The sequence below is a fragment of the Eulemur rufifrons genome, chromosome 18 (assembly GCF_041146395.1).
Source record: "Eulemur rufifrons isolate Redbay chromosome 18, OSU_ERuf_1, whole genome shotgun sequence".
Classification (NCBI taxonomy): Eukaryota; Metazoa; Chordata; class Mammalia; order Primates; family Lemuridae; genus Eulemur; species Eulemur rufifrons.
In genome coordinates, this window is record NC_091000.1 from 63,446,114 (window position 1) to 63,474,048 (window position 27,935).

The following is a 27,935-nucleotide window of genomic DNA, read 5'->3' on the forward strand; positions in this document are numbered from 1 at the left end:
CTACATCTCAGTGATTATAGATGCAGCCCTAAATGCGGGGTAAATGTTTAGGAAAGTTTTTGATGGCTGGTCCTCGAGCTTTGGGATTTACCTTCCAAGCAGCAAGTAGCACTGTCAAAACAACGCTGGCAACATTTCTGTGATGTTGCGAGGATCACAGTTGCCGCAGCTACATGCTGAATTCAAACGTCAAAATCACCATTCCAAGCGTTACTTCTGCCCACCTCCACCGGAAAAGCAGCTACGAATTGGGCAACATGGAAACGGAGAAAGGTACTGTCTCTGCCACATCTCATTTAGATCAAGTTAGGGGAAACAGGGAAGCCAAGGATTTTTTTAATCTGGTTCCAACATTCTCCACGTGGCCGCATTCTCAAATCCAGCCCAGGGCCATTGACGTGGAAGTCGCCTCCCTCGTGGACACCCATAGGGTCAGGGGTACCCGGCAGCTGCAATCCCGGGGACAGCAGAGGCTCAGAAGCCAGAAATACACGGAGCACTGGTCTGAAGATGACATTCTCTCGACCAGATTGTCGCCTGCAGCCGCCACTCCACAGCTGAAGCGCGGGCCTCGCACAGCTACGCTCACCCAGGCAGCGCCCGTCCCGCGCCCCAGAGGGCACAGAGCATGCGCGAGAGGTAACGGCGCGCAAGCCGGCTGTCGCCCCAGGCGGGCGAGGGGGCGGGACTACGCGCCTGCGCACGCGCGCAGGCACACATAGGCGGAAGTGTTGTGTGGGACCTGGAGATGCGAGCACCTTCCGGGGAAGCGGCCGCCGTGGTGAAAAGTGCAGGAGTAAGAGAGGAGGAAGAGGAGGTGATGGCGACGGACCTGGGGAGGGGGAGACGCTTCGTCTGGCTGAGGCGCCATCCGGGCTGGGGTCACCCTTCCAGGTGACATAACGGCTCTGGGGTGGGCTGCACCCGGGGCCCTTCCAGTGTTGGTGACCCAGATCCCCTCTCCCCCAGAAAACCTTGACACCGCCCGTCTTCTTCTTTCAGAACAAGCATTCGAGGAGCTGATGAGGTCGGGATGGAAGGAGCGGGTGACTTCCTTTTTTTTAAAGAACGGAAACCTGCTGGCACGGTTTCCAGGGAGGAACATCTGCTCCTTCTCGCCTCTTTTTCGCCCTCGGGCTGGCAAGAACTCTCCCAGGCCCCCCTGCAAGTCTGTGGACTTGCAGGGATGAGGTCACCTAAAGGGGTCTTTTAGGCTGTGATAGGGGCCTCTGGAGAACTGTCAGTCGCCTGGATTCTCCAAGACAGCATTTGCAGTTAAAACCCACTTCCGGGTTCTGCGTTAAATAGTAGGGACATTCCAAGATACTTTAATTTCTATTTGACTTGCAGTGGAAAGTGATTGTTCTTTACGGGTTATTAAGTTTATGACATAAACTTAAGAAGTTCTGCAAGTGTCTCCTCCAGTCTTCGTAGCTGACTTTTCTCCCCCATCTTTTTATTTTTAAAAGGAATAGTTAAAGTAGAAGTTAGAATGATAGGATGTGCTAACAGAATGTTTAAGTGTTGGGAATATGCATCTCTTCTACAGTAGGCTGTCAGGCGTCTAGAATTGCTTTTTAATTAAACGTTTTTCTAAGAGAGAGAGTTTAGAACTTCGAAGAGAGATACAGGCAGCATTTGAAAATAATTTAAATAGTGTTATTTGTACTTAATACATAGATTAAATTCTAATTTTAGTTCTCTACCTTGGGAAAAAAATATAGCCTTCAAAAATTAACACACAGTTTCTCCAACTTTGTGTAATGAAGTATGTACAAAGAAATGAGACAATCTTTTCCCTCTGTTTTATATTTGTACCCAATTATTAATTCCAGAGTGCAGTTAATCAAGGTATGGCATGGCAAGATTCTATTATTTGTAACAGTGTGTGTGGCCAAATGTAGATGGAGTTGTGTTTTTTTCAGGTTATTCACACCCTAATGACATATTTTTCTCATGGTCTGCCCTTTGTGGTAAGGGACTTTTGTCCTGTAGGTTGGAAAAGACTAGATTAAGGAATAAACTGAAATAATTTTGACTTCAGTAGGTCTTTATAAGATAACATTATCACCAGTTATTTATAATTTTTAGATGGTCACTGTGTACTGGAAATTCTACCTTTTTATTTCATTTTAGCAATTATTTGTATCTTCAAGGAACTAAAGTTAAATATCTGTATTGATGTTAAAAAGAGGTCTCAGGCAGTGAGTCACACCGGTGATTTTTTTTGTTAATATTTTAGTTTTAAGCGTTGCTGTGAACTTCCAAAGCATGGCAAAATAGCGATTATTTAATTTGAAAACTAATTTTAATTCCATACTTCATTTTTACCCCCTACACACAAGGATTTTGGCCCAGTTCTTTAGATGGTAATTAATATCAGTCATATTTGAAGTGGAAGGGATATGGCAAACATTAGGGATCAGTTACTGGGTATCAGGCCTTTGTCAGTCACACTTTCTGACCAGTGATTTTCTTATTAACAAAACTGCATTCTAAATATAAAGCTTTATAGGCCAGTTTTTGTGAATTGAATTTATTTTCTTGTTCATCTCCAGTGCTTTGTAGGAAATTTCAGTTGAGATGTCAGTATTTTGGCACACATACGGAGAAAGGATAGTGCTGGACAGTTTTAACTCTGTACTTAAGGCTTGTTATCTGCAGCTCATAAGGTTGCCAAGAGATGTTAGAAGTGATAAAGTGTTGGAAAGGAACAGAGCAATATTGATTAAACGATGTTTACTACAGTGGAATAGAGTCCTTCATTTAATAACTTAGCATTTTTGTTATGTGCTAGAACATCATATGAAGATGACATCGTCTGTTGCCTTAAGGAATTCAAATGCTTGTAGGAGAAGCAGACATGAAAATAAAAATGTTTTTCCATTATGATTTAGGTATTTGAAAAAATATGTATAATATTGTATGATAGTCCAGGACATCAACTAGTTTTTAACTTACAGGCCCTTAATCAAAGGTATGATCAGAATTCATGTTAAGCCGTGTGAAAGATGGGTCACAAAGGGAAGAAGATATTATAAACAGGCTAATCTGATAATTAGGCAAGAGAAAATGGCTGCTTGTTAGGATAGGGTCGAAACAGATTTCAGATATATTTATCAATGTAGAATTAACAGAAATCTTGGCAAAATATAGAATATGAGGAAAAGGAAAAAATCTTAAGAGAACGCCCTGGTTTTTAGTTTGTGTTTCATACCAGGCAGGTACTGTTAAGTGAGATTGGGAATATAGAAAGAAAGAGTGGTGAGATTGGGAATATAGGAAGAAAGAGTAGATTTGTTTTGAAAGGAAAATAATGAGCTCAGCTTCGGACATTTTTAATATGAGGTGCCAGCGGAGCTTTTGAGTAGAGATATCAAAGAAGCATGTGGATATATTAATAGAGATCTAGATCTCAGGAGAGAAGTCTGGGTCAGAAATCCTGGTCTATATTTCCAACTGCATATCAAAAGGGTGAATCGGCTCAGCATACCATATTACTCTAGCAATATTTCTAAAAAGTTGAGTAGTAATAGCAAACATTTATGGACTATCATATGCTAGTCACTATTAGATATATTTCATATAGTCCTAACAAAAATCCTGTGATAGGCACATTTTTAATCCTCCCCTTTAAAGATAACAGAACCTTGAGCTCAGAAAGATTAAATAATTTGCCAAGATTCCTCAGGTAATAACTAGCAAAACCATATTTTTAATGTATATCTGTCAGAATTCCAAAACATAGGGAAAAACCGTGCTATACTACTTTCTTAGTAATATTAGCTATAATTGTATTGAGTCATTACAGTATGCTTGGCATTTTGCTAAATTACAAACATCTCAGAAGAAGGTGACTTTTGGAAACAATTGCCTTCTGGAGAAGTTTCTTGATACCAACAAAAGCAGAAAAGAGGTTTCCTAGAAATTTTGTTTATTCTGTGAATGTGTATGTAAATATATAATCATTATTTGTACTTTTCTACCAATCTCTGTTTTCTATAAGATTTTCAGTTTTGCCTGTATCTTGCCAATACCACAATTTCAAAAATCATATTCAAGCAGAGGGTGAGTAATTGCAAGTTGAAGTTTGAGTGCATCCAGAGGAAAGATGAGTTTATTTGGTTTGTCTGACTATTGGGTACAGAGTATACACCAGATACCAAAGATGTGGAGACAAATAAGATTTGGGTCTTGCCTTTGAAGTTCTGTCTTCTCCCAACTGGGGAAATTGGAGAGGATGTCACAAAGAATGCAACATTAAAACTAAACTTCAAAACCTGCCCCAGAGAAGGAAAACATCAGGCTGAAAGGACATCATTAACAGAAGGCAAGGGTGTTTGAGAGTTCATGGTGTGTTTCAGTAATGAAACAGGTGGTTTAGGGTTTTCTTTAAAAAATGGAGGAAGAGGGAGCTTAGAAACCCATGTGGGGCCAGGTTTATTTGAATGGTGCTCCATATCCACGCCTACACATATAGAAAAGAGTAAATTGTTAAAGTTTTTTTGTCGCTTCTACATTCAAGCACAGGTTTGACCAAATGTTTAGGGGAGATAAAGTATGTTTTATAAAGAAAGTCTCATCTCAAGGATATCCTACAAGATGACCTAGAAAGTCTTAATCACAGTTGACAATGATTGAAACATAGTGTGGGGAGCAAGGTTAAAGTAAAACAAAGAAGAAAGAAGTAAAAGAAACATAGTAAAACTTCATGAAACTACACATTTTCTGTTTAGAATATGGCAAGTACCCTATAAAACAATGTCTTGATGCCTGTGTACTGTTAGTTACAAGTTGTATTCAGAGCCTTGGCCCCTTGTTTGTGTTACTGAAGAGGGCCTGGTTAATCTCTGTAAATCAGTAAAGTCTAAGTGATCATGAAAAGGTGACTAATTTTTGCCATTTTAAACCATTATATAACAGTTTCCTTTAAAAAAATTTCCAAAAGAGAGCTAACTGTCAAAATTATTCTTATCTCTGTTCAGACCTCAGCGTCAATTTTTGTTCCCACTGGAACTTTTTTCTATAGGTTTTTTTCTTTGTCGTAATTCATCAGTCTTTTCCTCAGCCTTTACATGGAATTTATTTTTTCAGTTTATATAAACCCAAAGAGAAATTGATAGTCATTTATGGTGCCTTTATACTTTTTTCACAAACAAAAAATGACCCATTTTCTAACATTTTATACCCCACAGACTTTTTAAATTAAAATGATTTTTCCCAAAGGAAGAAAATGTTTTCTTTTAACCTAAAAGATTCAGTTGCTAAAGCATATTATCCTTTCTGTAGTCTCTGATAAATCTAGCTTTTTAAGTAACTTAGTTTTTTTACTTTATGTATTTTACAATTGTCTTAGTATTTAAAGGAGCTGTAGTATTGGTAAGATATGGGCAAAACTGAAAATCTTATAGAAAACAGATTGGTAGAAAAGTACAAATAATGATTATATATTTACATACACATACAAAGAATAAATAAAATTACGAGAAAACTTCTTTTCTAGTAATTTCATAAGAAATAAAATAAGAAAACCTTATTGTTTCCTCTTCTACTAGTAAAGATTGACCTTAATGTTGAGAAGATTATGCATAAACTATAGTGAACTTTAAAAATTATATATTTACCATATATTAATAAAAACATAAGGTATGCTTAGTTCTTGATGAAATAAATACTAGATTAGCTTTTGGTTTATTGCTATGGAAATAAGTATGGTGTATTTTAATTTATTGATTTATTGATCTTTGTGAGGTACAGATAAATTGTTAGTAGAACAGGCACATTGTTTTTGGTTGTTTTGAAGCTGGAATATAGGAATTAATGTATTAATATCCAGAGAGAATCAGAATTATCTGATAGTTTTAAAGTATGGTTTAGAATATTATTGGGAGCATAATACTTTATGATCTAAATGTTTTGCTTTAATTGTTTATTTCCTTCTCTAGGACTTCACAGAGCAAGCTAAAGAAAGATTGAATGAAAGAGAAGAAACCAACAAAGATAACTTTGGAAGCACTGAATGCAGCACAGTAACAATGGATCTCAAATTCAGCAACTCCAGGAAATACATTTCCATCACTGTGCCGTCTAAAACACAAACAATGTCACCACATATCAAGTCAATTGATGACATTGTAGTACTTGGCATAAATCTCAGCAAATTTAACAAACTTACTCAATTTTTTATATGTGTTGCTGGAGTTTTTATATTTTACCTAATTTATGGATATTTACAGGTAAAAAATAGTTACTTGTTTATAATATGTTAATTATTTATAGCAATTGAGGTCAGTATGGGCACTTACTAGTAGTTTTGTTCAAGATATTTTCACTTACAGGGTACCAGCTAATTCATAAATTTGAGTTTTTAAACATAGTAGTAGAAAAGAGCTTCTTAAAAGTAAGTCTACTGAAAACAAATTAAAATTTCAGAATTAAATATTTTATTAAGTGGAGAGAAGGGGCATGTAGAGACTATCTTGAAAAATTAAAATTATTTTAAAATTAAAATAATTTTAAAATATTTAACAAAATGTAGGTAATAATTGCAGCCATTTTTATGTGTTATTAAGAGAAAGAATGATTCAAGTATTGCTTGATATCTTCGAACATAATTTTTCCAGTAAAACTGGTTGATAACACAATTTCCTCTTGAGTCTTGGAGCTCAATACTAAAAGGCTGTTTTGCAAAAATATATCAGGATATTTTATGATTTTCCAAGGATATCTCTTTAGTACTATAATATTTGCATCATTGTTTTTTTGTTTTTCAAACACCTATTATATTCTGATTCTTGTTGGTTTTCTCTTCTACTCTAACTGCCAGAATCTTATTTTTCTGTGATTTTTGGCTTGTGTAAAACATTTCTAACAGTGTAACAGTTTGTCTCATATTTGCATTTTATTTTGGTATAATTGTATATATTTGGCCAGCAGCAAATTCCTGAACTTCAAAGACACGGGCTGGATGGGTGAAAATCCAGGCTAGTGAAAACAGTATGTTTGAATGGGGACTAATTTTATTAATGGCTATTTAATTAGTGAATATTTTCAGCCATTACTAACTTTGCTTTTTTATGCAACTCCATAACATGAGAAAACCTTTGTAATCCAAGAAAAGGAACACAATATATTTTCTTAAAACACATAATATTTCTAATATTCTTTAGTACTAGTAAGAGTGATCTTAAAAATTATTGTACTTTTTTCCATTGTCTTATAGAGATGAAATTAAAACATAAATATAAATAAAGAAAGTAGAATTGTGACTTTACTTTTTAGTTAACTTGAAGAATGCTATGAAGAATATTAATATATTGCTATAAAAACAAAAGCATGAATTAAAAATCTTAATATTTCTAATAACTGTTTCCATTAGAAGATGATATAAAACATGAGATATCACAATGAAGAACAATTAAAAATAGAAATTAAAATTTGATGTTGAGACACACTTTTTTCTTTAGCATACCACTATTACCAAATAGTTGGGAAGCATAGTTAGCAAAGGAAAATGAATTAGAAATTTATCCTACACATTTTATTAGATATATTTTTTCTATTTAATCATATATTTTATAAACTGGAATATGCAAAGTTTTTTTGCTTACATAAAGCCTTGCTAATTATGTTTATAACATTACCACTTTCACTTTGTGAAAACTAACATTGCTGCTAACTCTTGCATATAATTGTGTAGCAAAATAATTCAAAGAGAATGATTGGAGTTTGGCAATGAAGTATTTTATATATACACTCACACATATATATGCACATACATACACACACTTTATTTAATTTGATTTATTGATCAACATGATTTATTCAATTAAAATTAAGCCAAATAACATTAGAGTCCTTAACAATGGCTTATTAATAATTGATGTAAATATTACTTTATAATATAACATGTTTAGGCAAATTAATCATTCCTTCTTCAAGAAGAAAGTTTATATCATCTGGGGCATAATAATTTCAAAAAATAACTATCAGCAGGAACTGGTTATGTTCCCATAGAAAAATAGGCCTGAGATGATAGACTGCTAATGAAATATGTTTTTAATAAAATAAATGAGTTCTTGAATCACCTACCTTTTTCATTGTTTTGGGCAACTCTTTTAATTTTGGTCTTTTAGAAAAAAAAGGAAGCAGCAGCATAGGGTGGTGTTGCCTTATAATTACTGATTTTTCTGTTGCTTTTCATACCTGGGTACCTAGTGTCAGTTCTTTGGAAAGGGCTTATAACCTCTCTGTTAGAAGCCTTGTCATTTGATTTTTTTCTTTTGGTTGGGTTTAGGGCTTGTGTTTCTAAGAATTTATTGTGAGGAAATTGATCTGTCCCCTTGAACTTAACAGTATTCGTGTGGCTTTTGACAGGAATTAATATTTTCAATGGAGGGTTTTAAGTCCTATGGCTGGTACCTTACTTTAATGCAGTTTGCATTTTACTCCATATTTGGCCTAATAGAACTTCAGCTTATTCAGGACAAAAGGAGAAGGTATGTGGTTTGTTTGTTTTTATTTTTTGATAATTAAGTTCACTAGTATTAGTTGAATCTTTTTATTATTTTTCTGAAATACTGAATATGCATGAAATTTATATGTCCTGTTAAAATATATCTCATAATTATATATTTTTATCGGTGTAACCAACTTGTTAATACTAAATATGAAAAAAGTGAGGTCTCTCTTTAAATGTAATGTTACAAAATAAAAAAAAAATATAGCTTAGGCTCAACTTATAGTAAGGTTTATCTAAAAATGTGAAAATATTCAGATATACTTAAGTGTTTTTATAAATTTCACTAAAACAGATATTGTTACTGAAAGGTTTACAGTGCAACTAACATCAAAGTGGTGAAATAAAATATCAGTATAGGTTTAGCATCCATAATCCAAAAACCCAAAATCCAAAATGTTCCAAAATCTGAAACCAAATACATTAAGTATTTAACAAAAACTTTGTTTCGTGCACAAAATTATTTAAAATATTGTATGGAATTACTTTTGGGTTATGTGTATGAGGTATATGTGAAACATAAATAAATTTCATGTTTAGACCTGTGTCCCATCCCCAAGATATCTCATTATATATATGCACATATTCTAAAATCTGAACAAAGTCCAAACTGGGAAACACTTCTGGTCTCAAGCATTTTGGATAAGGGATGTTCAACCTGTATATGTTTTATAGTGGTTTTTAAAATGTGAAGTTAATGTTTTGTTCTATGGGATATATTCCAACTAACATTGTCATGTGATGTCCAATAGCTGAGGTTGTATTCTTAAACATGAGAGAAACACATATTCATTCCTTTTCATTAAAACCAAAAGAGCTCATTTGACAATATCTTATAAATTAACAACCATGATTTTAGAAATATCTTGATATATTTTAATGGTATAAGGAAAAATATATAATAGTCTGAGTATAAACAGAAGGTGGTTAGGAATTTGAATATAAAGTTTTCTTAATAAACATAAGTGTGGTCATTCTGTCATATCATACCCTAATATGTGTATATTTCATGTATCCACTGGGCAGTTTAAATGTAATAAAGACTATAATACTGACATTGATACAAATCCTTTAGTGAAAATAAAAAGTTTTTTGCAGCCTTTTTTTTTAAAAAAAAAAAAAAAAACATAAAATGTGTTTGGGCCAGGTATGGTGGCTCACGCCTGTAATCCTAGCACTCTGGAAGGCTTAGGTGGGGGAGTATCACTTGAGGCCAAGAATTCGAGACCAGCTAGAGCAAGAATGAGACCCCATCTCTACTAAAAATAGAAAAATGAGTAGGACATCCTGGTGCATACCTGTAGTCCCAGCTACTCAGGAAGTTGAGGCACAAGGATTGCTTTGGCCCAGGAGTTGGTGGTTCTAGTGAGCTATGATGATGCCGCTGCACTCCAGCCTGGGGAACAGATCAATACTCTCAAGAAAAAAAAAGTGTTTGAGGTTTCTATCAAGGTACCTGTACAATTTTAAATATTTAAATCTGTAACACAAGGGTTTCTTCGTGGATCTAATTTTGCCTCCCAACCTCTCTTTATTGCCAGTAAATTAGCAGTTATAGTAAAAATATTTGAATCTGAGAATATCATCTTTATTTTCATGTTCTGAAACTCCACAAAGTATAGCCATAGGTGATAGATAAGAAGTCATTAAATATATCTGTCAAGACTAATATATAAGGAAGCTTGATGATTCATTACTTAATGCAAACTATTGGGCCTCTTATTGCTTCTAAGGTAAAAGACACTAATAATGTCTTTGTTAAGTAAAAAATGACACAAAGATAATGTATGTCTTGTTGAATTTCAGGAAGAAACACCTCTCTATCAGTTACACAGATGAGTTGGGGAGGGGGCCTCAAGCCATGCTTATACCAACTTTTAAACCTCATGACCATAACATATTTAAAAATAAAATAATTTATTTGATTTAAATGTAAGTGAAAGAATTTGGGAGAAAAAATCTATAAATTTATAATAAACATAATTATGATTTGAAACCTTTTCCTTCCATGGCACAATAAAAAAATTTTTTTCAAGTCTTTAAATGTATGTTACAATGAAAATATGCCCAATTATTTATTTATTTTTTTATTTGTTTTTTTGTTTGTTTGTTTTTTATTTCAGAATACTACGGGGGTACAAATGTTTTAGTTATGTGAATTACTTTTTTACAGTTTGAGTCAAAGTTATAAGTGTGTCCATCACCCAGATAGCGTGCATTGTACCTGTTAGGTGTGAATTTACCCATTCCCCTCCCCCTGCTTGATTTCCATTGAATTTTACTACCATATGTACATGTGAGTGTTGTGATCATTTAGTTCCAATTTAAGAGTGAGTACATGTGGTGTTTGTTTTTCCATTCTTGCAATATTTCGCTTAGGAGGATGGTCTCCAGTTCGTCCAGGTTGTTACAAAAGGTATTAGATCACCATTTTTTTTTAATGGCTGAGTAATACTCCATAGTATACATATATCACATTTTATTAATCCACTCGTGTTAATGAGCACTTTCATTTCCACATCTTTGCAATTGTGAATTGTGCTGCTATAAACATTCGAGTGCAAATGTTTTTTTTATAGAATATCTTTTTTCCCTATGGGTAAATACCCAGTAATGGGATTGCTGGATCAAATGGTAGTTCTACTTTTAGTTCTTTGCAGTATCTCCTTATGACTTTCCATAGAGGTTGTACTAGTTTGCAGTCCCACTAACAGTATGTAAGTGTTCTTTCCCTCTGCATCCATGCCAGCATCTGTTGTTTGGGGACTTTTTGATAAAAGGTATTCTCACTGGAGTTAGATAATATCTCATTGTGGGTTTTTTTTGGGGGGGGGGATTTTTTTTTTTATTTCAGCATATTATGGGAGTACAAAAGTTTAGGTTATGTATATTGCCCATGCCCCCCCAGCTCCCTGAGTCAGAGCTTCAAGCATGTCCATGCCGCATGCAGTGCGCATCGCACTCATTATGTAGGTATACACCCATCCCCTCCCCCCCACACATCTGCCCAACACCCAATTGTTGTTATTCCCAAATGTGCACTTAGGTGATGATCAGGGAAACTAATTTGCTGGTGAGTACATGTGGTGCTTATTTTTCCATTCTTGGCATACTTCACTTAGTAGAATGGGTTCCAACTCTATCCAAGAGAATATAAGAGATTCTATATCACTGTTATTTCTTATAGCTGAGTAATACTCCATGGTATACATACACCACATTTTACTAATCCACTCATGTATTGATGGGCATTTGGGTTGTTTCCACATTTCGATTTACATTTCCCTGATGATTAGAGACGTTGAGCATTTTTCATGTAGTTATTCTCCATTAGTCTATCTTCTTTTGAAAAGCTTCTGTTCATGTCTTTTGCCCACTTTTTAATGAAGTTGTGTGATGTTTTCTTGTTGATTTGCTTGAGTTCTAAGGATTCTGGTTATTAGCCCTTTATCAGATGTTTAGCATGCAAATATTTCCTACCATTCTATAGGTTGTCTCTTCGCTCTATTGATTATTTCCTTGGCTGTGCAGAAGCTTTTTAATTTGATCAGATCTCATTTTGTTGTTGTTGCTGCTGTGATTGCCTTTGGGCCCTTCTTCATAAATTCTTTGCCTAGGCTGATATCTATAAGAGTTTTTCCAGCCTCTTCTAGAATTCTTACAGTTTCATGCCTTAGTTTTAAGTGTGTTATCCATTGTGAATTAATTTTTGTGAGAGGTGACAGGTGAGGTTTCTGTTTCAGTTTTCTATGTGTGGCTATCCAATTTTCCCAGCACCATTTATTGCATAGGAATTCTTTTCCCCAGTGTATGTTTTTGTCTGCTTTGTCAAAGATCAGATGGCAATATGAAGATGGTTTTATATCTGGGTTCTCTTTTCTGTTCCATTCGTCTATGTCTCTCTTCTTGTGCCAGTACCATGCTGTTTTGGTTACTGTAGCCTCGTAGAATATAGCTTGAAGTCTGGTAAAGTGACGCCTCTCAATTTGTTCTTTTTGCTTAAGGTTGCTGTGGCTATTCTGGGTCTTTTCTGGTTGCATACAAAGCATAGAATTACTTTTTCTAGAGCTGCTAAAAACGGCATTGGTATTTTAATGGGGATTGCATTAAATCTGTAAATCATTTTGGGTAGTGTAGACATTTTAACAATGTTGATTCTGCCAATGCATGAGCATGATATGTTTTTCCATTTGTTTATATCCTCTGCTATTTCCTTCCTCAGTAGTTCTCCCTGTAGAGGTCTTTCCCCTCCTCGGTTAAATATATTCCTAGGTATTTTATTTTCTTTGTTGCTATTGTGAAAGATATTGAGTCTTTGATTTGATTCTCAGCTTGACTGTTGTTGGTGTATAAGAATGCAGCTGATTAGTGTACATTGATTTTGTAATCTGAAACTTTGCTGAATTTATTTATCAATTCCTAGATTCTGTTGGCAGAATCTTTGGGGTTTTCTAGATATAAGATATCATCAGCAAAGAGCAATAGTTTGACTTCTTCTTTCCCCATTTGGAAATTACCCCCAATTATTTATTTCTTAATTTATCTCTGCATATACACCCGGTTCTGAATTATTTAATAAGTGGCACTACTGTTCTTTATATCTTTAATTAGCTAACCTCTCTGCTTAGTGTTTTTTCTTTTCTCCTCCTTTTTTATAAATATCAATGTACTGGAAAGAGAACAGAATTTGGAGTTAGAAAACATGGATTTGGGTCTTGGCACTACCTCTTGTCACCTCTGTCAAAACCTCAAGGAAGTTTCTGAAATTCTCTTAGCTTTGAGGATCAAATATGGTAATCTGTACTAAAGCACATCATAAACTGTCATACCCTAAATATGCTACTTCTTATTTCTCACCAGAGATTATCTTGTAATTTTGTTATTAATTACTTTGAGTTTTTAATAAAAGAGATCTGTCAAATTGGTTTTGAAGGAGTTTTTGAAGTTATTTTCCCACCATTTCTAAAGAATCGAGCAATTGAGGTATTACATGACATAGAAACAATGAGAATCCTGGAGGCAAGCTGAGGAAATCTACCTTCCTCATTTTACCAATGAGAACACAAAGACTTAGAGAAGTGCTAGGATTTTTACGAGATCATATTGCACGTTGTTCTCAGAGTTGGAACTTTGAATTTGGGTCCCCTAAATTTCAGGCTGGTTTTCTTTCTACCTGTCCTATGCTGCTTTTCTAATCATTTCTTCTGATTTTTCTGACCTGAATTTTTATTTCTGGCCACTGTTTGCAGCTTATCATTGAGGAAATTTGACTGCTGTGACTTGTATCATTCCCTGGAGAAGTGTTGCTGTCCTCCTTTACTGACACTGTCCCACTGAGGGCTGGTCAGAACCTCAGACAGCATGGACATGTGTTGTATACACTGATGCGTGCGGGCATGCCAACTTGCTTCCACGTGGATTTTAAATGTTCTCTACTGTATTTGTAGTTCAGTAGAAGAGGCCTCAAAATTGAAATGTAAATGTAAATGATGCATTTTAACTGAGTTTTTCCAGTAAATTATTTTACCTTATATATGACTGTATAAAAGGTGAGGAATTTTGTTGCCTTGATTTAAACGTGAACACAAATCACAAAATGGAAATTACATCTAAGTGTGTAGCACAGATTATGTGAGTAGTGTCTCATTGTGTTTGTCACACCAATTACAAGATTATTATTTTAAACCATTAAATAGCTAGTCAGAGTTAACATATGCTCACAGTAATGGCTGAAAATTCTGAAGATGCCAAATTAATAATCTTTAGGAAGTCCAGAGAGAGCCAAATTAAAAGATTTGAAAGGCCGGGCACAGTGGCTCAAGCCTGTGATCCTAGCACTCTGGGAGGCTAAGATAGGAAGATCATTTGAGCTCAGGAATCTGAGACCTGCCTGAGCAAGAGTGAGACTCCATATGTACAAAAAATAGAAAAATTAGCCGGGCATGGTGGCACGTGCCTGTAGTCCCAGCTAGTAGGGAAGCGGAGGCAAGAGGATTCTTGAGCCCAGGAGTTGGAGGTTGCTGTGAGCTATGATGACACCACTGTACTCTACTCAGGGCCACAGAGTGAGACTCTGTCTCAAAAAAAAAAAAAAAAAAAAAAAAAAGAAAGAAAAGAAAAGAAAATTTGACATTATGAGGAGAGAAATACTTCATCTTAAAGTTGATTATTGGAACAATTTATAGAATATAAAGAGATGATTGATAAAATATTGTAATGAAAATCATGTCTAGAGTTTTAAACAAGAACTTTTTCTAGAGAAATTCTGTTCAAGTTATTCTAGCAGAATGGATAGATGTATTAATATTTTTCCTAATGCTAGATGGAAACAGGAAACGGAATGATTCAGAAGTTAAAAATTAATTAAAAAGTTAAAGTGCCTTTCACCATTATAGAGGCCAACATTTTTAAAATGAACTTTTTTTTCTAAATTTAGTCGTTAGTTTTTATTTATAGCTAGCACTGCTCTTAAAAAATACCTTTCATCACCTTTTATATCTTCAGTAAGAATCTAAGTAACTGTTTTAATATACTACTTTTTCACATAGTTCAGAGTCCTTGTTTATGATTGATTAAAGGTACTTTGTTAGTTTTGTAAACTTTTTTATACAAATAAACAGCATTATAACTTTAAAATAATGATTTTTTTCTGATATTTCCAGAAATATTAACCAGAAATTAGAAAAGTAATTAGACATTTACACATTATCTTACAATAGTATGAATTGGGTCCCAAAATGAAGGTTTTAAAAATTGTCTTTTACAGAATACCAGGAAAAACCTACATGATAATAGCTTTTCTAACTGTGGGTACTATGGGGTTATCAAACACTTCCTTGGGCTACCTGAATTATCCTACCCAAGTCATCTTCAAGTGCTGCAAATTGATTCCTGTTATGCTAGGAGGAGTTTTTATTCAAGGTATAGTAATGATATATTTTCATACTATTTGAAACTAATAGGATATGTTACAGCCTCTAGCATTAAGGAAAAACAATAAACTTCTAATATTTTTAATGAGCATTCTAGATATTGTAACAATTTTGAATGATGTAAAAATAAGATATTATAAAAAACACTGATACCTCTCTAGTATACCTTAGGATCTGAAATCAATAATCTGGACTTGGGAAAAAGAAAAAATAGGATTTTGTTTCATTATTTTATGTATTTTTTTTATTTTGGAACCTACTACATTTCCAGCAATACTATATTTACATGTTGAAGGCCTAGCTCAAAAGGACCTGGAAGTTTCCTTTTTTCAATGCTTTGATTCTTCTACTCTTTAGGGCTCCACACTCTGCCTCCACTGTGCAATGGCAATTCTCATATTGAGGTAAAAAGCTTAATCTGAGTAGAATTGCATTTTTAGTAACCTGCTGGCTTATTGATGTCTTAGAGCCCCAGCTCAGTTGTAAGCTATGCGGAAATACGAGTAAAAGAGGAGGCCACGATAGCAGCAAGCAGTGGAACAAGTTTTTGTTGTTCATATTAACTGTCAAGAGGAATATTCATGTTTTAATAATCGAGTGTTTCTGTATCACTAAGGTTCTTGTACAACCTGATTTCATTTTATGCATCTGATGCCATCTCAAAATAAGCCTTTTAAAATGAAAGTGTGTATGTCAGCTACTTCATGTGTCATTTCAGTATAACTATTCACGTAGGGCAAAGTAACAGACCTCAATCTCTATTAAAAATCACATTTAACATCCTAAGTGACTAGGCATGTATAATATTTCCTTATAATCCTTCCAAAAAGTTACATTTTTAAAGTAAAAATATATTAAAATAAGTTAATTCCCACCTGCCTAGAAGTTATCTCATGGTATTTGCAAACTTGAACGTTCGTATAGTGAGCATCATTACTCTGGTTACTTTGTAAACATACAAACTACAAGAAAATGTGTGGCCTTTTATTATATATGAAGTGAAAGAGGCACTGATTTTCACAAAATTTTTTAAATATTTATGGGTGTGCATTATTCTTGCTGTCAGTTTTTGCCAAAATATGTACTGTATTCTTACTATCATAACAGATAAAGTAGTATCTCATTTCTAATTTATAAGGACATGTTGGTGCCCATTGGTAATTTAATTCCCAGAAGCCCTTCTGTGACTGTCTCCTGCCTTGACCTAAGTGTTCACATATTTTTGGCATTGGATATAAAAAACAGATCCTTGCTCTACTTCGTTAAACACTTAGATCTAACACTAAGCTTGGTGGGTATTTGCATAATGAGGCAGACTTACATTTGTTTTATACAGGAAAGCGTTATAATATTGTAGATGTGTCTGCTGCAATATGTATGAGCCTTGGCCTTATATGGTTTACCCTCGCTGACAGCACAATTGCACCAAATTTCAACCTGACAGGTAAGCAATTTATATTCTTAAATTTTATAGACATTTTAAGCATTTCTAAAATTTCATAGGTAATTTAAATGATGGTATGACATCTGTGATTCTTGTATCTATTAATAGCTTTCCATATAAGTAAAAATATCACAACTTGGGAGATGAAACAATTTTTTTTAGTATTCTTACAGTTTGACATGATAGGAGGCTGTTTGCCAAGTCAAAATTTTCTATAAGCTGATTGGAAATGTACATACAAGTTCTAGAGGAATCACAGTAGAATTGTTTTTAGTCTCATTTAAAAAAATAACTTTGAAACTTAATATACTCTAATAGATCACGGTAGGGATAAGTACCCATCGATTATTCTTAATGATGAAGTGTGGTTGGGTTCTAATTCTCTTGAAAAATATGTCCATGGAACTCAAAAAGGGTTAGCACTTAAGTTACAGTGAGATGTTACAGGACTACTGGAGCCACCTCTTTCCACGTTGTCACCACTCCCACTGCCATCATGCATATGGATTTCACATCCATTATTTACCATCTCATTCTGTCCTCCCACTATCTTTGAGTGAGGCAAGTTATTATTATCTCTGTTTTATGGGTGAAACATAAAGGGGTGTGGCAGTTTACACATAGTTATATTTTATATAATTAACTAAAGGAGATGAGACTATTTAAATGGTTATTTAAGGTAGACATAAATAAAACTTTAAATATATTAAGTATGTATATCAGAATTCACTTATTCAAATAAATATCCCCTTCAAAACATTCCCCTTAGGATACAATTTAGGTATATTCATGTTGCTGCCATTGTTCAGAACATTTTTGGAATATCTTTAAATAGCCTTTTAGTTGTTAGGGCATTTTTTTCAGGATCTTCAAAAACAGCATGTCTTCTTTTTTTTTAAAGGAAAAGTTCACTATTTGAAACAAGTAAAAGGAACATTCAGAATTAAGTTTGGTGAATAAAAATGTATGGTTAGGCAATAATACTAAAGTTACATGATAAATTGAAGACTAAGTATGAAAACTTGAATCTTCATTGACTGCGGTGCATACACATGTCTACATATACTTTTCTGCTACATATGATTGCTTATACATTAAAAAAAGGAAATAAAACATTTCTATAAACCCATCAGACACACATATGTAACTGAGACTGCACTTCACTCCCGTAAAGCACAGGGACCGATGACCATGCATCCTAAACACTTTCCGTTAATACCCTGCTACTCACGTACACATGCGCACTGTGTGCTTCCCAGGAATGAGTTGTGTTGACTCCAGGATTTGTTTATGCCAGTTGTACCTCTTACTGTAATTAGGTAATAACAATATTACTCCTCAATCTGTTCAAAAATGAGTATGAAAAGAGAATTGTTCCTGTGAAAACTAAGTTGATGGAAACAATTTGGTTGACAGGTCAATAAAATCACTATTGAATTAGGTATGGGTAAAGCCACTGTAAAATTGGGGAAACTCATAAATGGGTGAAATGATTCTGAACTCCAATTGTTTCAGAAGTTTCTAAGTTTTGGATGCACTTTTAAACAAAAACAATTTGGAAATCTTGGAGAATGTGTGTTATGACTGTGGTTTATACAAAAGAGAAAGTGTAGAATTCTCGTCAGGATCCATGCTCAAAGGAAAGACCTTGGTGCCTGCACGTATGTTTATGTGTTTACATTAAACATTTTGGTAAAAATAAGATTTTTTGGTTTCCCTCTTCATCTCTTTTTTTAAATTAACTGACTAGCTGCCAATCCCAATAGATGTTCTAAGAGTTTCTCCTATACTTGTTTAATACAGTATTTCTTTCAAACACAGACTCTAGTGTAAAAGGGAGCAATTATTTGATATGCGATTGAAATACAATAATGATGACACTGTTAACTCAGTTTATTGGTGGTATGTTTTTTGTTTTAGTATCATCACCTACGTATTAAATACTTACTACACCTGGTTGCTGATAAGAATATTCAGGATTACTGAACAAATGTGGTTGAAGATCTGATTTTATTTTTTAGCCCAATTAAATTTCTGATAAAACTTGATTACTGTTCATATGTTTAAATAAGGAGATTTTTGTTTATACCTTCTTGAAGGTGTGATGCTTATTTCCCTGGCACTATGTGCAGATGCTGTCATTGGAAATGTTCAAGAGAAAGCTATGAAACTGCATAATGCTTCTAATTCTGAAATGGTAAATACTCAAGTGCTTTTTCTTCACATCAGACAGACTGAAAAATAGTAATGTGCCTAATTTTATGAAATAGCTATAATATCAAAGACTTGCATTGCAGTTTTAAGCTACTTTATCATTATTTTCATAAAAGTAAAACATTCAAACATCCTGGGAAGGTAAAAAGTAAAACCACCACTACCACTGCTAACAGCTTATTGTATAGGTGATAAATTTTTACTCATTGATTTATAGTTTTTTACATATTAAAACAAATCCTTTGCAACGTCATTTTTCTCCTCTCTTTGTATTGGGTGTTATTTTTCATGTAGAAGTTTGTAATTTTCATATGGTCCAATTTATCTTTTCCTTCATGGTTTCTGGCTGTGTATCACGGTTGAAAAGGGCTTTCCCAACTCTGAGATTTAAAAAATTTCATCCTTGGCCGGGCGCGGTGGCTCACGCCTGTAATCCTAGCACTCTGGGAGGCCGAGGTGGGCGGATCGTTTGAGCTCAGGAGTTCGAGACCAGCCTGAGCAAGAGCGAGACCCCACCTCTACTAAAAATAGAAAGAAATTATATGGACAGCTAAAAATATATATAGAAAAAATTAGCCGGGCATGGTGGCACATGCCTGTAGTCCCAGCTACTCGGGAGGCTGAGACAGGAGGATCGCTTGAGCTCAGGAGTTTGAGGTTGCTGTGAGCTAGGCTGACGCCACGGCACTCACTCTAGCCCAGGCAACAGAGTGAGACTCTTTCTCAAAAAAAAAAAAAAAAAAATTTCATCCTTGTAGCCTGCTAGTTTTATGATTTCCTTTATTATTAAATCCTTGATCCAATTTAAAGCTTTTTAAAAACTTTTTTTTTCATTTGGCTATCCATTTGTCCCAACACCATTTATTGAGTAATCCACTTTCCCAGCTTATTTTAAATGCCTTTTTTTATTATATCACACTCTAACGTGGGCTCAGAATTGCATTCTTTTGAATTTATTCCTGCCCCAGTACATATAACGACAGCAGCTTTAGCATACATTTATCATCTCTTAGGACTAGCTGCCATTGTTCCTTTTCTTTTTCAGAATATTACTACCAATAGTTATTCTTGGGTGTTCATGTCCCCAAATAAACTAGAAATCCCATTGGTATTGTGATTGGTATGGCATTGAATTATAAATTAATTTAGGGAGAATGGCATCTGTACACTTGATTCTTTCAGTCCAAGAATAAGGTATGACTTTCCTTTTATTCAAGTTGGTTTTTTTTTTAATGTCCATTAGAGTTTAAAGTTTTCTTCATATAAATCCAGCCCATTTTTTATTAAAGTTATTGTTATGTTTCTCATATTTTTGTTGTCACTGTAAATGTCTTTTCTTTCAGTATGCCTTCTAACTGGTTTTTATTTTTATATAGGAAAATTCTGTGTGTGTTTACATTAATTTTATAACCAACCACCTTGCTGGACATTAGAGCATATTCCATTAAGGATATATAGGACAGTTCTTTCCTAGTACTTTCTCAGCACAGAGTGGGGCATAGTAACACAGTAATTTTAATCTTGGTCAAGAATTTTCTTAATCATCATCACTACTCATTCTAGATAAGTTAAGGATGACCTCGGAGAATTAAGGGAGTGTAGGTAGTTAGAAAGTTAGTATCATGCAGTGGTTCCAGTGGTAGGCTATGGAATAAGATAACCTCAGTTCATACCCTGGCTTTGCTAGCTCTCATTCAGAGAAAATTACTTAATATCTGTGAGTTTTAGTTTCTTCATCCAGAAATTGGATTATGATGATTAAAATAGGTTAGTTGTAGAGAGAAGTAAATGGAATAATCCAGTAGAGCATTCGCACAGCACCTGACGTACAGCAGCTATTTAAGTTTGTTGCTGCTGCTGCTCATTCTGTTTATGAGGAGTATAATAACCTGGGATAAAAAGGTTGGTTGGAAAATAGGGAAATTAAGCAATAGTTATGCCATATACTGCTTATTTTCATTATATTTTAATGTCTTCTACAAACTTAATGTTTGGGTTTTTTTTCATGTTTTATAAGTAGCTTTAAAAGCTTTTTATTTTGTTTATGTATATTGTTTAGAGCTATAAACATTAAAATCTGGTTTGAATTCAGTAATTAAGCCAGACAAGAAATGGATAATTATGTTAGCATGTATGAAAGGGTCAGAATAGCCGTGTTATTTTGTACATAAAATAAGGTGTAAACTTATAAGCCACTAGACTCAAACATCTTGGAAGTTAGGCCATATTGAAATGATGTTATTTTAAAAATGTTTTGTTCTGCAAACTTAATTGAATAGATTAATTGAGCCATGTATTTAAAACCATTAAACTTCCATTTTTGGTTTGATAGTACTTTTTTCCGCTTTATTTTTATCTACTCCAGGTTTTGTACTCGTATTCAATTGGTTTTGTGTACATTTTGTTGGGATTGACATGCACTAGTGGATTAGGCCCTGCAGTAACATTTTGTTCAAAGGTAAACACTGATCACATTGTTTTAAAGTAAACATCTTCCATTGGTTTTCTCTGTGTTTCTAATTCCCCTAGTTGAATGAAAAAGGGCTATTGTGGATATAATTTGATAACTCCTTTAATATAATATATGCAGATCAGGAATTATTTCAGAAATGAAATGATTGATATTTAAATTTATTTTATCCTTGCAGTACCCTGTAAGTTAATTTTTGAGCTGTTCATAATATAGAAGTTGGGCATTTTTAATTTCATCATTATTTTTCCATTAAATCAAAACTAAATAAGAATACTGCTTGACTGCATTGTCAAAAGGCTATTATCGCTCAAAAAGTTGAGTGAAATCTGTAGTTTTATTTCATTTATAATACCTCAGGGTTTGTTTTGCTTTTTTCTAACAGGTTTTTTATTTGTTGCAGAATCCAATTCGGACCTATGGTTATGCTTTCCTTTTTTCCCTCACTGGGTATTTTGGAATCTCCTTTGTTCTAGCATTGATTAAAATTTTTGGTGCACTTCTTGCTGTAACAGGTAAGAGGGGTTTACCTGCTTAGATTATGAAATAAACATTTACATTTTCTCTGATGCTCTTTTCCAAGAGATAAGGGCAACATCTTTTTGTTAAAAAGAAAATTGTGCCAATTTATTCTTTGACTTATGGTGTTTCTTTAAAATTCTAAAGAACAGGATGTTTAATCTTAATTTCTTATTTTGAAAGTTTAACCTTAAAATCAAATATATATATATACACTTATTTATTTAAAGTAACCTTTAAACACATTAAAAAGACTTGCTATAAAAGTGTGATAGGACGAAGACCTTTAAAGAAAATACTGCCTTTATATACTTTCAACCTATAACTGAAAGTTCCTGTTTTGTTGCATTTAAAATATGACAGGTGCACTTTAAACAAAGCTTTCGGGGCCTTTCATTTGTATATTTTCTAGGACAACAACCAGATTAGCTTCTGTTTTCACCAGTAATGATTATGCAGCTGCTCTGTAGAGGAATGAAAGTTGTATTGGTTCTGCTTTGGAGGAGTATGCAGCCTGGTGAGGGGAACAAATGACTCAGTGTGCTACCTGTGTCATTTGCCAAAACTGTGAGGTACAGCCCTCGTCTTGAAGGTGCAGAAAGGGTTTTTTCTCTCTCATGTAAAAGAAATCCAGAGGTGGTAATAATAGCTAATAGGTATGTAGCCCTAGTATGTACCAGACACCATTCTGGATATTTCATATATATTAATCATTTTAATCTCACAACAATCCTATAAAGTAGGCACTATTGTTCCATTGTACAGATGGATAAACTGAGGCACAGGGAGGTTAAGTGACTTGTCTAATAGTCAACCAGAGTCAGCTTCCAGGCGCAGTAGTCTGGCTGCATACCTGTGCTCTTTACCACATACTGTACTGCCTCCAAGCCGGTATGGGGACTCCATGGTCATCAGAAACCCAGGCTCCTTCTGTCTGCTGTGCCATCTTCATCCTCATACTATGCAGTGGGATGATGGAGTAAGAGAAGTTGAAAGGCACACCCTTCTCTTTAGGGAAACTTCCTAAAAGTCACACTGCTAGAAACAGAACTTCTGGTCACATTTCACTGGCCACAGCATAGTCACATGACCACGCCTAGCTGTAGGAGAAGCCGGAACATATGCCCAGCTAAAACTAGGGGTCCTTTTACTGTAGAAGAAAAAACAGATGTTGGGAATCTGGCTTTGACATATTTCCAGAACAGTTTCTTCCTTCAATATTCATTCATTCGTACATGGGATATTTAGTGCCAGGAACTGTAGCGTATAGGACTAAGTAAAGCACAGTCTAGTGGGAAGACAGCAACTGATAGTGCAGTGTGGGGGACAGGGCTGTCCTGGGGACTTATGCAGAGTTCCCACATCTGTCTGCAACAGGGAGAAAGGTTTCAGGCCTTAGAGCAAACTTCAAGTTGTAATACTTTGAAGGACAAGGAAAGTTAATGTAGATGTGTAAAGAGGATTGTAGAAATTATTCATAGTCTTATCCAGAGATGACCACTATTAAGATATTAGTATATCCTTCAGATTACTATATATATATATATATATATATTTTTTTTTTTTTTTTTTTTGAGACAGGATCTCTTTTGCTCAGGGTAGAGAGCAATAGCATCATCATAGCTCACTGCAACCTCAAACTCCTGGGCTCAAGCGATCCTCCCACCTCAGCCTCCCAAATAACTAGGACTACAGGCACGTGCCACTGTGCCCAGCTAATTTTTTAATGTTTTTATACAGATGGGGTCTCGCCCTTGCTCAGGTTGGTCTTGAACTCCTGATCTCAAGCAGTCCTCCTGCCTGGGCCTCCCAAAGTGCTAGGATTATAGGTGTGAGCCACCATGCCTGGCCTGGATTACTATTTTTTTTTTTTTTTTTTTTTTTTTTTTTTTTTGTTGAGACAGAGTCTCACTTTGCTGCCCAGGCTACAGTGAGTGCCGTGGCGTCAGCTTAGCTCACAGCAACCTCAGACTCCTCGGCTTAAGCGATCCTACTGCCTCAGCCTCCCGAGTAGCTGGGACTACAGGCATGCGCCACCATGCCCGGCTAATTTTTTCTATATAGATTTTTAGTTGTCCATATAATGTCTTTCTATTTTTAGTAGAGACGAGGTCTCGCTCAGGCTGGTCTCGAACTCCTGACCTTGAGCGATCCACCCGCCTCGGCCTCCCAGAGTGCTAGGATTACAGGCGTGAGCCACCGGCGCCCGGCCTGGATTACTATTTTTAAAGAATAACTCCTGCCTCTGTCTACTCATATCTTCCTTAGGAAAGCCTCTCTTTTTGGTCAAACTAAGATGAAGACTCACTATGGCTCCATTGTACCATGGCTTCCATTGAATACTTAACACAGTTGTACGTTAACATTTAACTGTTTTAATTATTTAATGTCTATTTCCCTACAAGACTGTAAACTCCATGGTAACAGGAACAGTGACTTTTTGTTTGATTGGTTGGTTGGTTTTTACTTTCCATTGTTTCATTGGTACTTTACGTAGATTCTGGTGGATAGTCAGCTCTGTAAATATTTGCTGAATAAATTATTTCCAAAAGATTACCAGGATAGAAGGCACATTCTAAATCCAACTTTTTGCCCCTACAGTGACAACAGGAAGAAAAGCAATGACCATTGTACTTTCATTTATATTCTTTGCTAAACCATTCACATTTCAGTAAGTACTTTTTAATTCAAGTTTCTCAATTTTTACATAATGTGTTTCATATTTCCTCTTAGCCTTAATTTCACCTTTTTACTATAGTAAGACACTATAGTGTCTTAATTTTTATATAAATTAATATGTGGGTTTCTTTCCTGTTATGCTTTATAAAGAATCCTTTTCACCTTGACCTCTTATCTCTTGATGTATCTTGTACTATTTCAGAAGTGTTTATGATTTATTAATTTGAATTTATCATTTTGTATATTTAAATTTCCTAACCAGAGCCCAATGCAAATGTGACCCTGTTTCCAATATGAATGAATGTGAGTGACGTGTACATTCTAATATGAGTGAATGATGCAAGTGATGTGTACACTGTCGAGATTAAGGGATTCCCCCTTGCCCTAGTGCATACAAACAAATTATATATTTGCAATACATCCTTTTAAAGATCGTTAGTTTATTTGCTACCTGTTTCCACAAAGGATTTGAAGTAGAGAAGTATTCTGTAAGTTGTGTCCTACAGACTTGCTTAGTTCATGGTTTTATGTAAAAGTATGTACTATTATCTTTACTGTCTATTATGTGTTTGAAATTAGCATCATTTAAACTTATGTTTGTCAGTAATTGTGAAGTTGCAAACCTAAAACTTACCAATATATAAGTTTAAAGGTAATTGTAATTTATTTGTTGTGTATAAATTAGTTTTTCTTTCTGCATGTGCTAGGGGTACATAGTAGTAATCATGATGATTCCCCTAATTTGTCAGGGATGTGTCCCTTTTTATTCCTTTATATTCTTCTTGGGAAAACTAGTTGGACTGCTGAGTTTAATTTACAAGATTACCTTTGGTAAGATTTACATACTTAATGCTTTAAGGATATTGTTAAGACTTTTGGTGGGGGTTGTACTTTGAATATGCTGTTATCTCCAAAGTTCAGATGAATTACATTTTGTATAATATTTTGTATTATACCTTTTCTCTGTATATACTCAACATAAAAGACAGGGAATTCTATCTAATCTAAGAATACTATTTTTATTTTAATGCTATTATGAGCCTCTAATAACAAAATTTTATTTTATTAAAGAGTTATTATGAACTGATCACCAAATTCTGTGGTTAATAATAAATTACCTTGCTAATTTCAATATTCTTTTTTCCTTATTTCTTTCTCTTAGGTATGTGTGGTCTGGTTTGTTAGTTGTTCTTGGTATATTTCTCAATGTTTACAGCAAAAATATGGATAAAATAAGACTACCATCACTATATGATCTGATAAGCAAATCAGTGGAAGCAAGGAAGTCAAGGACGTTGGCACAGACTGTGTAGGGAATGATTCGTCCTGTGTAAAATAGGATTTTAAGGAAACAATTTTTAATTAATTAACTTTACCAAAGGATCTGGAGGCATTGCTATCCGTTTGTGGATGGATTACACATGAAGTGGTTTTGTGGCATCAGCCTTTTTTTCAGAATACTTGACTGTTTGACTTGTGAAGCAAGCACGAGATTTTCATCCAGCACACCTTACAATAAAATGTCAATATGAAGGACTGTACTTCCCAGCAATTTATTGAGAATTTCACTGGAAATGGACCATGTTGTAAGACTAATCAGACATTATTATGACATATCAAAGAAATTGATATGTAATAGATTGTTTTGTCTTCATTCCATTTGGGTGGTGTTATTTAAATTGATTCTCTGTTATAAGAGTAAGCTGATGTAATCTGGAGTAATCTGGAGTGAGTAGCGTTCATTATAAATAAAATTACTTTGTGATTTTTCTTTAAAGAATGTGTTAATAGAATTTTGTTATAAAAGGAAAGTAGAGGTTGGAGTAAGGCTTAACATAAACTGATTGATTGATTGATTGATTGAGATAGGGTCTCACTGTATCACCCAGGCTGGAGTGCAATGGCATCATCATAGCTCACTGCAACCTTTGAACTCCTGAGCTCAAATGATCCTCCTGTCTCCCTCTTCTGAGTAGCTGGGACTACAGGTGCATGCCACCACATCAGGCTAATTTTTAAATTTTTTTGTAGTGATGGGGTCTCACTATGTTGCCCAGGCTAATCTCAAAACTCCTGGCCTCAAATGATCCTCCTGCCTCAGCCTCCCAAAGCACTGGGATTATTGGCATGAGCTACTGTACCCAGCCCTTAACATACACTTTAAAACTTAGGTTTTTCTCTCATAATGTAAAAGTGTTCTTTAGAGAAAACATAATTTGTTTTATGTAGAATATAGGCAAGATAATAAAAGCAGTCATCTTCCCGCATCATGTAAGTGACATATCACAAGAAAAATTTGCCACTGTTTGCCAAAGAAGTACTAAAGGAATAATGGCTTGGATTTTTTAATTGAAGAAAAAGTAATTGATATCTTAAAAATATAAAATAATTATAAAATTCTATTTTTTCCATAAAAATGAAATTTAATTTAGAAGTTTGAAGATGAAGTAGGATAAATTTAAGAATCACCAAGTAGATTTAACAAATTTGGACTATATTTTCTCTTAGTCCATTCAGGCTGCTATAATAAAATATAAATATGAGCTTATAAACAACAGAAATTTGTTTTTCACACTTCTGGATGCTGGGAGGTCGAAGATCAAGGTGCTGGCAGATTTGGTGTCTGGTGAGGCCTGCTTTCTGGTTCATAGATGGCACACTCTTTTTGGTGCTAATCCCATTTTTGAGGACTCTGCCCTCGTGACCTAATCACCTCCCCAAAGGTCCCACACCTAATATTGTACAATTACCTTGGGGGTTAGGATTTCAACATATGAATTTCTGGGGACACAAGCATTCAGACCATAGCAAAGCTGCTTACATAGTTTTGAGTCAGTTTTTCTCAGATTTTGGTATTTCTTTTTAGCATTGATTTTTGGAATTGCTTCCACTGTATTAAAAAATTCCTGTTAATTTTCGTTTTCAATATAAATAATGTTTTTTTAAAAAGCTTAGTATCTATGCTATTGGTGATATCATTTGTATTTTGTGAATATAATATACTTGAAATATTGAATTTCATTCTTAAAATTCCATCATTGTATCCTGATGGTTACTTTAACCTTTTATGTGCATATGTGGGTATAACATAGCCTGTGATAATGGAAGGATCCAGCATAAGGAATTCTGACTAGTTTCCATTTGCCCATTTGTTAAGAT

General features: G+C 34.5%; 1 protein-coding gene across 3 annotated transcripts; it reads left to right on the forward strand.

Moving 5' to 3' along the window:
* Positions 1–696: 696 nt before the first annotated feature.
* SLC35B3 (solute carrier family 35 member B3) lies at positions 697–26,552 on the forward strand. 3 transcript variants are annotated; one of them, XM_069493098.1, is made up of 10 exons: positions 717–1,027; positions 5,946–6,236; positions 8,377–8,498; positions 15,285–15,439; positions 16,787–16,894; positions 18,994–19,091; positions 21,474–21,566; positions 21,982–22,093; positions 24,699–24,768; positions 25,939–26,552. In XM_069493098.1, exons 2-10 carry the CDS (start codon positions 6,036–6,038, stop codon positions 26,087–26,089), a joined length of 1,110 nt encoding a protein of 369 aa, XP_069349199.1. In that variant the 5' UTR covers positions 717–1,027; positions 5,946–6,035; the 3' UTR covers positions 26,090–26,552. The 3 variants fall into 3 exon arrangements, with proteins under 3 accessions (XP_069349200.1, XP_069349199.1, XP_069349201.1); XM_069493100.1 differs by having other exon boundaries at positions 751–894; positions 25,939–26,496; XM_069493099.1 differs by lacking the exon at positions 21,474–21,566 and having other exon boundaries at positions 697–913.
* The last annotated feature ends 1,383 nt before the right edge of the window (positions 26,553–27,935 follow it).

Bases quoted from the DNA above. Each gene is read 5' to 3' on its own strand.
- SLC35B3 (XM_069493098.1), top strand. From the start codon at position 6,036: ATGGATCTCAAATTCAGCAACTCCAGGAAATACATTTCCATCACTGTG. The intron at 6,237-8,376 runs GTAAAAAATAGT...GGCTTTTGACAG, and splicing joins TAATTTATGGATATTTACAG to GAATTAATATTTTCAATGGA. The intron at 19,092-21,473 runs GTAAATACTCAA...TATCTACTCCAG, and splicing joins ATGCTTCTAATTCTGAAATG to GTTTTGTACTCGTATTCAAT.